Genomic DNA, 13,661 nt, shown 5'->3' on the forward strand with positions numbered 1-13,661 from the left:
CTCTAAAACTTTGTCCCGAATTTCAAAAATCTTATCAGAGGTTCCCCTTTGGTTACGGAGGATGCCCCTGAAATACCACTTAATATACCATAATTATATAAAAAGTTATTCTATTTTAAAACTTTTGGCTCAGTGCCAATAGGGTTCAATGGTCATGTTAATTGCGGTAACCCTTAATGTCTAAACAAAGATTCCTGGTTTAAAGGGCAACATATTATTTTTCATCTTAGTTTAATTTAATACAGAATAACCCCAAAAATATCATATGCCGTTCATTTATCATATAAAGAAACAATCTTTTCCTCCGTGCTACAAACTCCCAGCTTATAAACTACTTCCTCATTTTATATCAAAGACACAGAGCCTGTTTTTTTTTTTTTCAGAATTAAAGGGCAATGAGCATCCTTACATTCTACTATTGAATACAAGATTGCTGCGCTTTCTCATGAAACAATTCAACACATTATTGTTTATACTTGTTTCAACTCATTTATCATAATACTCATTCAACTTCATACTCTCCTGCTTCCATATTTCTGCAACTGATTTTAAGTTTGTTCTTGCCAAATCTGTTTCATACACTTTACAAAAATCTGTCATATCCTATCTTATCTTATCCTACAACTAGGATTATTAGCTGTCCAACTACAGAACACTTTAATTGGCTGTGTAGCCCAAAAACTATGCTCCCAGAGCATTTAATCTTCGAATGCAAACTCCCTGGTCTGCCCCATTTATCTGGTAACCCTGTTACCCATACACTCTAAGGCCATGGTCCTAATGACCTTTCTCATCGACCCCTGGTCGGTATCTACGGTAACCCAGTTTCCCATTTCACTGTTATCCAAAAAATAAAATAACTACCTCTAATTTCCAAGTTCTCTGTGACCTGGACTTACCTCTAACTTCCAAGTTCTCTGTGACTTGGACTTACCTCTAACTTCCAAGTTCTCTGTGACCTGGACTTACCTCTAACTTCCGAGTTCTCTGTGACTTGGAATTACCTCTAACTTCCGAGTTCTCTGTGACTTGGAATTACCTCTAACTTCCGAGTTCTCTGTGACTTGGAATTACCTCTAACTTCCGAGTTCTCTGTGACTTGGAATTACCTCTAACTTCCGAGTTCTCTGTGACTTGGAATTACCTCTAACTTCCGAGTTCTCTGTGACTTGGAATTACCTCTAACTTCCGAGTTCTCTGTGACTTGGAATTACCGCTTACTTCCGAGTTCTCTGTGACTCGGAATTACCTCTAACTTCCGAGTTCTCTGTGACTCGGAATTACCTCTAACTTCCGAGTTCTCTGTGACTTGGAATTACCTCTAACTTCCGAGTTCTCTGTGACTTGGAATTACGGCTTACTTCCGAGTTCTCTGTGACTCGGAATTACCTCTAACTTCCGAGTTCTCTGTGACTTGGAATTACCTCTAACTTCCGAGTTCTCTGTGACTTGGAATTACCTCTAACTTCCGAGTTCTCTGTGACTTGGAATTACCTCTAACTTCCGAGTTCTCTGGACCTGTTCCGTTTCCGACCTGGGCCGGTTCACCCCTCCTTAGGGCAACCTGGTGGCCCCAGGCTCCCCTGGAGCCACCATATTGATACCGAACTTAGCGTGGACACCCGATCGACATAGCACAGGGTAGACCAGAACTCCTGGACTCAAGCAATCCGACAGCCTCAGCCTCCCAAGTAGCTGGGATTACAGACGCACACCACCACGCCCGGCCATGCTACCAGAAGATTCTAGGTTCGACTCCTGGCTGGCTCGCCAAATTGTTGTGGAATTTTCCTCAGGTACAAAATACCTGTTACCTGTTAGTCAGTGATACCAAATCAGACAATATATAGCTATATATATAATGAGATCAGACAAGACTCAAGATGGCTGAATCATAGTGACCTGATTTATTACAACATTGCTGGAGTTTATATATACTCAAAAATGGGTTTGTCATTACAATCTGACGTTCAAGAAATGGGTTGTTATTAACATCTTTTATTCAATCAAAGTTAACAACTAATTATAGTAAGCATTATGTCAATCTAGATCGTGATTCTCTGTCATCAGGGGAAATTTCTTGGTGACACACAATAAAAGTTCCAAAGGGGCTTTTTAGAAGATATTATTGGCTTTGTGGTCAGCTGTCCAGACAGAGTTGATATTCTGAGAGATAGGGAATTTCCACTGTTTCGGTCATCTGATATATTCTTAGCCTTTGCAAGCTCAGTGACACATGTAAAGAAATCAAAGGGAATGAGATTAACTCAAAAGACATTTTGTTTAAAATAACCATTCTAAATGCCAGTCAAGGCATCCTGTAAAGGCCAATAAGGTATCCAGAAAATGCGAGATAGGTATGCCACGACACCCACCATTTGCAGCTATAACAGCTTCAATTCTTCTGGGAAGGCTGTCCACAAGGTTTAGGAGTGTGTCTATGGGAATGTTTGACCATTCTTCCAGAAGTGCATTTGTGAGGTGACGCAGTCTCCGCTCTAATTCATCTCAAAGGTGTTCTATCAGGTTGAGGTCAGGACTCTGTGCAGGCCAGTCAAGTTCCTCCACCCCAAACTCGCTCATCCATGTCTTTATGGACCTTGCTTTGTGCAGTGGTGGAACAGGAAGGGTCCATCCCCAAACTGTTCCCACCAAGTTGGGAGCATGAAATTGTCCAAAATGTCTTGGTATGCTGATGCCTTAAGAGTTCCCTTCACTGGAACTAAGGGGCCAAGCCCAACCCCTGAAAAACAACCTCACACCATAATCTCCCCTCCACCAAATGATTTTGAAATGATGAAAGCAAGGTCCATAAAGATGTGAGTTTGCGGTGGAGGAACTTGACTGGCCTGCACAGAGACCTGACCTCAACCCAATAGAACACCTTTGGGATGAATTAGAGCAGAGACTGCGAGCCAGGCCTTCTCATACAACATCAGTGCCTGACCTTTACAAATGTGCTTCTGGAAGGATGGTCAAACATTCCCATAGACTGTGGTAGAAATCAATGGAGCTTGGCACGTAGAAATTCACTACTAAAAAGCGCAAGTGAGGATACTAATACACGCCAAACGCCAATAATCCCTTGTACTGAAAGTACGATATGCGGCTATTTTGTAAAAAGAAATTCCGGCGCGCTTGGCGGCAAAGCATAAAACAGGCACAAGCTGTGTCATGGTCGTTGCCAACAGAAAAAAAAGTTTGCTTCAACACAGGTCCCTCGTTAATTTATGGCCAGAAAACAGGGGTTTACAGTGGAAGGTGACGGCTATACAACATAACCAATCAGCCTCTGGTGTACAATCGCATAACATGAGCTCTATACAAAGTAACAACCAATCACACACATGTATACATTCAAAATTTCAATAGAAGGGGGAGTGTATGTTTATGAATGAGCTGAGCAGCATGCATGAGTTCCCACCGTTAGGGGCACGAGGAACCGTGCACTATAGCTAGACCCACGAGCAGTAAAATGCCCGCCAAACACTATACAATAGAACTAGCGTGTATCTCATGAACGTTGCCTCGCTAATACATGTGCATGCACTCCCGTCATAACCTGTTATAATAAATCCTCTATAATATAGTTCATAAAAACCATATTTGATAGTGATTATGCTACTATTCCAGTAAATGAGACTATATCTGCAAAGGAAATAGCAGTCATATGGATCGAGCATAATAGAAAGCTACCAGTCATTATTCCAGCTAAAGGGCAGATACTTATCAAAACTATAATAATTCCACTTTACAAACATATCTACGCCAGCAAATCATGGGGCCCCAGCTGACTGATATACATTTGCGCAGTGGACCTCGCATTGGACTTCCATAGACCCAGATCGGCACACAGAACACCCGCCGGCCGGGATGATCAGGTGAGTGGCATGCGGTCTCCATTTAATGGAAGGTTTCCACAACAAACGGTCTTTCCTCATGGCCGGTTAAAGCCATATTCGCTGTACATAGCAAATATCGGTACACTGACACTGGGAGCCATAATGGCAATTCAACTAAAACCCATCCTATCAGATAGTGTCCACATCAGTTAACATAAGTCTTAATAAAATTTCCACAACAAGACACACTCCTAAACCTTGTGGACAGCCTTTCCAGAAGAGTTTTTTTTTTTTGCTCTCAAATTTATTAGAACAAGCCAGGTGAAACTACAAATTGATAAAAATAAGGATCAATCAGTACAAAATTGCATACAATAAAGAAACAATGATCTATAATACAGGATGCCAAGAACTCACTTTTTAACCACTTCCCGCAATCTCACGTAGATCTACATGATCTGCAAGAAGTGGTTGTACCGGGGTGATACCTGCAGCTAGAGGCATCATCCCTGTATCATATTTTAGACCCGAGCAACCAGCCAACACGTCCGCCAGCTGGTTGGAGTCCCGAACTAAGCCAGATTTTGCTTCGATCGGGTCTCCGATGACGTAACCCGGAGGCGGCGTCCATGACGTCACGTTTGGGTTACTCCGCTGCTAAAGGTGCCAAATTTAAAAAAGTGACAGTATTCAAAAATGCAGTTTTCAGAATTTTGAATACATTGAAGTGCAGTGGAGGGGTTTGGGGTCTTTTAGACCCCCCGATCCCTCCATTTTTGAGTACCTGTCACTGCCTATTACTGTCACAAGGGATGCTTACATTGCTTGTGACAGCAATAATAGTGATCAGATTTTATTTATTTTTTTAAAAACCTGTGCTAAAGTTCAAAAATTAAATAAAAAAAGAGAAAAACAAAATTTTTAAAGCGCCCCGTCGCCGTGAGCTCGTGCATGAAAGAAAACGCATACGGAAGTCGTGCCCGCAAATGAAAGCACTGTTCAAACTACACATATGAGGTATCGCCGCTATCGCCAGAGCGAGAGCAATAAACAAAAAGAGCTACTCAGTAACTCTAAACTGGTAACCGTTAAAAAAAACTTTAAAGCGTTGCCTATGGAGATTTTTATTGACCGTAGTTTGTCGCCATTCTGCGGGTGTGCGCAATTTTAAACCGTAACATGTTAGGTATCTATTTACTCGGCATTACTTCATCTTTCACAATATACAAAAAAAAAAAAAAAATGAGCTAACTTTACTGTTTAGTTTTTTTTAAATGCAGTGAAATATATTTTTTCCCCAAAAAATGGCATTTGAAAGACCGCTGCGCAAATACCGCATGACAAAAAATAATGAAACGACAGCCATTTTATTCTCCAGAGTCTTTGCTAAAATATATATATATATATATATATATATATATATATATATATAAAATGTTTGGGGGTTCTAAGTAATTTTCTAGCAATAAATACAGATTTTAACTTGTAAACAACAAGTGTCAGAAATGGGCTCGGTCCAAAAGTGGTTAAGCTCTCTCAGAGGTGATGGCGAGAGATAGAGAAAACGTGCCTTGCTGCCCTGCTGTAGCTTCTGAAAATGGTGACGGATTCACTTCCTGTAGAAATTCCACCCAAAATGCCCTGGCTCCTAACAACTTTAATAAACACATTTATGATTTTACAACATGTCATTACTGCAGAATAGCTGAAGCTATACCAGAAAAGAACAGTAGGTGGCGCCTGCGCTCTGCATATAACTAGCTTGTGTGAATCAAGAAAACCCAAGATGTTATTTTAAACAACATAAGCACAAGTATTCTGAATAGAAATCTGGTGGGCAGAACAGGAGGGCCAACTCAGAATTGAACCCTATGGACTAAGACTCGGATGCCATTAAAGTTCATGTGTGTGTGTAAAGGCAGGCGTCCCAATACTTTTAGTATAGAGTGTATACTATATATTCACATCAGTTTCTGCCCTCAAGGAGCTTACAATACAAGGTCCCTAACTCACATTCATACATACACATACTGGGGCCAATTTAGACAGGAGTCAACTAAACTCCCGGCATGTCTTTGGACTGTGGGAGGAAAACTGAGTACCCAGAGGAAACTCACACAGGCACAGGGAGAACATGCAAACTCCAGGTTGGTAGTGTCATGGTTGGGATTCAAACCGGTGACCCTAATGCTGATAGGCAGAAGTGCTAACTAGGGATCGACCGATTATCGGCAAAGCGATATATCGAGGGCCGATCTACACTTTCCCCGATATATCGGAATCGGCCACCAAGGTGACCAATATTGCCGATATTTCGGAAAGTGCTTGTACCGGAGAGATGTCTGCAGCTAGAGGCATCACCCCGGTTCCGGCGTCCATAGCTGACGGCTGAGAAGCCGCTCGGCTGTCATTACAAGGAGCGGGAGGGGACGTCCCCCGCCCCTCCCGCCACCTTCTGTGGCTCGCCCGGGTCTCCCGTCCCACCGGGAGACCCGGGCAACCAGCCTGCACGGCCACCGAAGACCCGATCAAAGCCGTTTTCGGCTCTGATGGGGTCTCCATGCAACAACCCTATTCTCATTTCCGGAAGTTCTGGGTACTGGCATCAGATTTAAAAAAATGACAGCATTCAAAACAGCCAAACTTGGCATTTTGAATGCTTTGAACTGCAGAGGAGGGGTTTGGGAGGGGTTTGTTGACCCCCAGATCCCTCCACAAAAGTATCTGTCGAATAAAAAAAAAAAAAATTAAATGTATGAAAATATCGGCCCATATCGGCCGATACCGATACGCAATGACCAAAATATCGGTACCGGTATCGGCAACGAAAAAAATGATATCGGTCGATCACTAGTGCTAACCACTTAGCTTCCACTATTACTACTACAAAACTACTGAGTTCCTCCTCTATCCCCATTTTTTCTGACACCATCAATAGGTGTTTTTGCACAGTATAATTAAAGTGGACCTGTCATGGCCTCACAAGTCATGGCCTCATAAATTCCTGATCTGTCAATGCACAGCAACAGTAAAGTTTTATTTCTAAAGTTCTACATTACGGGTTAGGTTATCCTTAACCACTTACCCACCATATAACTTACATATACAGCTGCAAAGTTCCTAATACGTTTTAAACATATTGGACTAGGTGGGACTTTAGATGAGACCCAAGCTGGTGTTGCCTGGCGTCTCCATCCCTATAACGAGAAACAAAATGAGTTTGAAGGATTGTAAGAGGTGCATGAAAGTCAGCCAGCCCCCAGTCTGATGTACTCACCCTCCAGTCTGTCACCAACCAAATAAAACCTGTCTCTTGGTACAAAGAACAGGGGTTTAGTTGACACACATTTGCAAACGCATGTGAAAGCTGCAGAGCCACTTCACGGCACCCTGTTATATCTGCAGTCCTACACTCTTAATTTAGTGTCCTCACACTGGAGGCACATGGCCGCTAATGGGTGGATGGGGAACATGTGCCTCCGGTGTGAGGACACTAAATTAAGAGTGTAGGACTGCAGATTTAAACAGGGTGCCGTGAAGTGGCTCTGCAGCTTTCACATGCGTTTGCAAATGTGTGTCAACTAAACCCCTGTTCTTTGTACCAAGAGACAGGTTTTATTTGGTTGGTGACAGACTGGAGGGTGAGTACATCAGACTGGGGGCTGGCTGACTTTCATGCACCTCTTACAATCCTTCAAACTCATTAAGTTCCTAATACGTGATCCAACACTTCTGGGTCTGGGGCACGCATGCGCTCTGCTGCCGGCCGGCTCCGGTACCACGATCTCCATGTCTGCTGGCACCCTCTGATTGTTTGGTAAAGAGGGAGAACGGCGGTCTGCCTATGTAAACAAGTCAGATCGCCGTTTTGTCAGTAGGGAAGGGATGGATCCTGTGTTCCTGCAAAGCAGGGGCACCGCTCCATGTCTTCCCCTTGTAAAAGCAACTCCCCCAATGTACACTAAGTCACTCCCTGACAGTGTCATTAGTACAGAGACAGTGCATATTTTTTAGCACTGATCACTGTATTGGTGTCACTAGTCCCCAAAAAGTGTCAATTAGTGTTGGAAAGTCTGCTGCAATGTCGCAGTCCCGATATAAGTCACTGATTAATAGTAATAAAAATAAATAAAAATCCCATAGTTTGCAGACACGATAACTTTTGTGCAAACCAATCAATATACACTTATTGGGATTTTTTTTAACCAAAAACATGTAGCAGAATACATATTGGCCTAAATTGATGAAGAAATTCAATTTTTTCAGTTTTTATATTGAATGTGTTTTATAGCAGAAAGTAAAAAATTGTATTATTATTATTATTATTATTTTTTTTTTTTTTTTTATTGTCTGCTTTTTTTGTTTATAGCACAAAAAATAAAAACAGCAGAGGTGATTAAATACCACCAAATTAAATCTCTATTTGTGGGAAACAAAGGACATACATTTTACTTGGGTACAGCGTCGCACGACCGTGCAATGGTCAGTTAACCTAATGCAGTGCCCTATCGCAAAATATGGTCTGGTCATGGAGGGGAGTAAATTTTCAGGGCAAGTGGTTAACTTTTTATTTTTATATTTTTCTTCCGGTTTTGCCTTCAGGTTTTGCAGAGTGTGTCACAATAGAGAACCAGGAAGGGGCTCATTAAATATGTAATTTACAAGCTCCTTTCTTTTCTGAATGGAAAGAGTCATAGTCAGTGACATAGTAAAAAAAATAAAATAAAATGATAAAAAATAATACCAAAAAACTAAAAACTACTGACACCAGTGGGTGAACTTCCAGGATCCCAAAGGTCACACTTGTGACTGGGCCCTGGCATTCCACCATTGTGGAGAGGCCCCAAGATGGCACTAAGGGGGCCCACTGCAGAACTTGTGAAAGGGTCCCGCTGCGGGACCATAATAAAGGGCCCCGCAATGAGATTAAAGGGCCCCAGTATCAGTGGGAAGAGCCCCAGGCTTGAAAGGAAGGGCCCCGGCCAGGGGTCCGGGGGGCCCTTCATGGTTTCTTGCACCAGGGCCCTGAAGGTTCTAGTTACGCCTCTGTGTTTAGCCATGGTTTTGGGTGCACTGTTACCAGGTGTTTTCATGCCAAGTACAAAGAAAATAAAGTCAGCAGCAAAGGAGCATAGAGACTAGTTACTCTGTAGTCTCAAGATAAGAACTAGGAGGGCTAATTAGACTGTGCTGAGATAACAAAGGAAGTGTGCAAAGGACAGCTCTGAATTTCTGACATAATCAACAGGGGGTTTTTATTTTAAATTTATTGAACAGATAATAACAAAATGATTCAATAGTGTTTGTAACAGACCAAAAGGTAGCAAATAAGAGAAGCTCATTATCAGGGTTTATAGACAATTGAAAATGAAAACTCCCCATTATCACTTTTCTGCCTGTTACACATTTCTTCTGCATTCCTTTTTTTTCTCTTCATACTTTATTGGGCCCTTATGACGCCAACAACTTTTTAATTTTATTTTACCGCTTGCCAATAGGCATTCCCTAGATACAGGAGTTCAGCTGTGTGATCTATCTATCTATCTATCTATCTATCTATCTATCTATCTATCTATCTATCTATCTATCTATCTATCTATCTATCTATCTATCTATCTATCTATCTATCTATCTATCTATCTATCTATCTATCTATCTATCTGTGACAGTACTCACCGTCACTGGGAGTGAAAGACAGATACTTAATGGTTTGGGTTGCTTTAAATGGGTCTGTGTTTACACTTATGATAACGTGTATTGAACTTCAATGTCAGAGACAGGCTCTCCCTATTGTTTGTGTATTGAGGTGTGACGTGTATTCTGTTAAGCCTTTCTGTCCCACTGTTAAATGTTAATGATCTCACATATTGTTTCTGTCCAGATGGCTAGATAATTATTTCAGGTTAATTCTATTTCTGTATCCAATTTCATCTGCATATGATAATGTAATCTGACGGAAGTCCACAAGTAAAGTGTGGGTCGCAGTTCCGTTACACTATCTATCTATCTATCTATCCATCTTAAATGAATGAATCCAGCATTTAAATATTATATATTTAGGTCATTTGTTATATTTTCTTTTACTCTCCCACAATGCACTGATGATAATCACATTGTTAGCTGTGAGACAACATAAGACAATTCGTTGCTAATGTGTAAGGTAAAGTCTATAGGCCTAAAAAAAAAAAACAGTTTGTAAATGGATAGAAAACTGGCTAAAAGACCAAATTCAGAAAATAGTGGTTAATGATTCTTACTCTGAATGGTCTAAGGTTATCAGTGGTGTACCCCAAGGTTCAGTGTTGGGTCCCTTACTTTTTAATATCTTTATAAATGATATTGGGTCTGGGATTAAAAGTACAATTTCAGTGTTTGACACCAAGCTTTGCAGTGGAATAACGTCCTTACAGGATGTCTCCAACTTACAAGCCAACATCAATGGACTGTTTAATTGGGCAACTATGTGGCAAATGAGGTTTATTGTTGATAAATGTAAAGTTATGGCCTTGGGAGCTAAGAATGTGCATTCAGTATACATACTAGAAGGAGTACATCTGGGGAAATCAATGGTGGAGAAGGATCTGGGTGTTCTGGTAGACAGTAAGCTTAATAACAGCATGCAATGCCAAGCTGCAGTTTCCAAAGCAAGCAAACTTCGTTTTTGTAGAGAGGTATGGACTCCAGAGAGAGAGATATAATTTTGCCCCTGTACAAATCATTAGTAAGACCTCATCTGGAATATGCAGTTCAGTTTTGGGCACCAGTTTTCAAAAAGGATATCAGGGAACTGGAGAAAGTGCAGAGAAGGGCAACCAAACTGATAAGAGGCATGGAGGAGCTCAGCTATGAGAAAAGATTAGAGGAACTGAATTTATTCTCTCTTAAGAGGAGGAGATTAAGGGGGGATATGATCAACATGTATAAATACATAAGGGGTCCATATAGTGAACCTGGTGTTGAGTTATTCACTTTAAGGGCATCAGAGAGGAAACGGGGTCACTCTTTATGTCTGGAGGAAAAGAGATTTCATCTCCAAATGCAAGAAAGGTTTCTTCACAGTAAGAGCTGTGAAAATGTGCAATAGACTCCCTCAAGAGTTGGCTTTGGCCAGCTCAGTAGATTGCTTTAAAAAAGCCTGGATTATTTCCTAAATGTACAGAATTTAACTGCATACTAACCTTTATAGGTATAGTTGATCCAGGGAATATCCAATTAGATCAGGGAGGAATTTTTCCCTTGCGGGAGCAAATTGGATCATGCTTTACTGTTTTTTTGGTTTTTGTTTGCCTTCCTCTGGACCAACTGTGGGTATAAGATTGTGTATATTGTAGAATTGTATTGGTTGAACTAGATTGAATTTTTTTAACCAGACTAACTATGTAACTATGTTTTCTCAGAAGCTCTGGCCCATATACTCATTGTGTTTGTATTCTTCCTCCTGCAGACAGTGAAAATTGCATGAAATGTCCTGATGATGAATGGCCAAATGAGAAGAAGGATCGGTGTGTTCCAAAACTGGTGGAATTTCTCTCCTACACTGATGATCCCATTGTTTCAGTATTTTCACCTGTCTCCATCCTCTGTAGTCTTCTGACTGGTTTAATATTGGGGATATTTATACATTACCGGGACACCCCCATTGTTAAAGCTAATAACCCAAACCTGAGCTATCTTCTCCTGGTCTCCATCATGTTGAGCTTCCTCTGTGTCTTCTTGTTCCTCGGCCGTCCAGTGGATGTAACCTGCATGCTGCGTGTAACCTCTTTTGGTGTCATCTTCTCAGTTGCCATCTCTTCTCTACTTGCCAAAAGTATCATGGTGTGTATTGCGTTTAAAGCCTCCAAACCTGGAAGCCCCTGGAGGAAATGGATGGGAGCCAAACTGCCCTATGTTATCATTTGTGTCTTCTCACTGGTTCAAGTAATAATCTGTGTCTCTTGGTTGTCTATTTCTCCCCCCTTCCAGCATCAGGACACTCACTCTTATCAGGGAAAGATCATCATTCAGTGTAATGAGGGTTCAGTTATTGGCTTCTACTCTGTCCTGGGATATATGGGGCTTCTGGCAGCTGTGAGTTTCATTATAGCTTTTTTTGCCAGGACATTACCGGACAGGTTTAATGAGGCCAAGTACATCACCTTCAGCATGCTGGTGTTTTGCAGTGTCTGGATTGCCATGATTCCGGCCTATCTGAGCACCAGAGGGAAATACATGGTGGCTGTGAAGGTTTTTGCTATAATGGCATCAAGTACTGGACTTCTTGGCTGTATATTTTTCCACAAATGTTATATAATTCTGTTCAGACCTGACCTGAATACAAAAATAGTTTTCCACTAATATTTATGGAGGAACACTGGATTACCAGTAGTTATAGCTTTATCTTTATTATTGTTAATTTTAGTATTTTGTTAGCGTATTGAGAATGAACATTGTTACATTTAAACATTTAATACTTACCTCTCCAATAGATGGTGAGTCTAATTTTTGCTCTCTTGAAGAACTAAGGACACTGCCGGTATCTGACACTTTGGGTTTGTTGAAAACCTTTTCCCCTCCTGGGTGTAGTGGTTCCTCCCACCGGCTGTTACATGACTACAGAACAAAGTAGTCAGTGAGGAGAAACCACAGTGTCCAGAGGGGAACAAAAACATCACAAAGTGTCAGATACCAGCACCACCCATCGCTCTTCAAGATGGTAACATTTTCACTCTCCACCCTTAACAAAAGGTAAATACGAAGCATATTCTTTTAAAAACTGCTTGAAATGTCATAATTAATATTTATTATTGTATGCAGATGTATCCAGATATATTAATAAATGCATTTGTCTTAGCGTATTCTACAATAATTTGTAATATTAGTTGAAGTAGATGAGACCATGTTCTTGGTAGGTTTATATTTTAAGTGATAAGATGACTTCATTTTATTTCCAATAGTTTTTCTTGACTTTTTAAAACAGTAGAGGGTTAGAGAAGGATGAAGCCATACAAATGACAGCAGAGCGCTCGCTCCCCAGACCCTCCCAGGCTAGTGACGTTAATTAACGTCACTTTGCCTGTGAGGGGCTGACCGCCGCAGTAAATTTACTTGCGGCGGTCGGCAAGCGGTTAAATACAGTGGCATAAAAGGCATTTCATGTCCATTGAATGCCTAATTTTTGGGGCCTTTCATGGCCGACAATTATTTTTTCTGTCAATGCCTAATGAACCTTCAGCTACAGAATACTATGTTCTTAGCTGTCAGGTAAACCCATGTGGGCTAATATTTGGGGCCTGTAGTGGCCGACACTTACTTTTGTATCCTGTGAATGCCTAATATACCTCCAGCCACAGAATACAATGTTCTTTGCTGTCAGATAAACCCATGTGGGCTACAGAAGGATGAAGCCATACAAGTTACAGAAGAGGGGTACAGAAGGATGAGGCCATACAAAGTACAGTAGAGAGACAAGTCTGAGACAATTCTGACAAGTCTGAGACAATCTGAGACAAGTCAACAACAGGAGACTGAAGAGGAGTCAGAGGAGGATGGTGCCGGGGCGGATGAGGAGGAGCAAGAAGAGCATGCTTTAAACCTTTCTGGGATCCCTGGTGTTAGCGGTGGATGGGGGGAGGAGAACGAGGACGACATTATCCTGGATGATGAGCTGGAGCCAGGCCACTACACAACTTCCAGTTTAGTGCGAATGCGGGCCTTCATGCTGCAGTGTTTTAAGGGGGACCCCCATATAAAAAGCATAAAGGGCAAGGACCAGTACTGGGTGGCAACGTACTTAGACCCCCGGTACAAACAAAAAATGTCTGAAATGTTGCCAGCATC

At 41.5% G+C, this 13,661-nt stretch overlaps 1 protein-coding gene across 1 annotated transcript in view; it reads left to right on the plus strand.

Moving 5' to 3' along the window:
- Positions 1-12,179, plus strand: part of LOC309550360 (vomeronasal type-2 receptor 26-like) — a gene marked incomplete at both ends in the record, with an annotated part of 36,846 nt that extends 24,667 nt beyond the window's left edge. The window contains one exon of the mRNA XM_082250757.1: positions 11,287-12,179. Within this exon, the coding sequence (XP_082106883.1) occupies positions 11,287-12,179 (893 nt within the window). The remainder of the gene's footprint in view (positions 1-11,286) is intronic.
- Positions 12,180-13,661: the final 1,482 nt, after the last annotated feature.

This window comes from Pelophylax lessonae (assembly GCF_965119305.1).
Source record: "Pelophylax lessonae genome assembly, chromosome: 1".
In the NCBI taxonomy this organism is placed as follows: domain Eukaryota; kingdom Metazoa; phylum Chordata; class Amphibia; order Anura; family Ranidae; genus Pelophylax; species Pelophylax lessonae.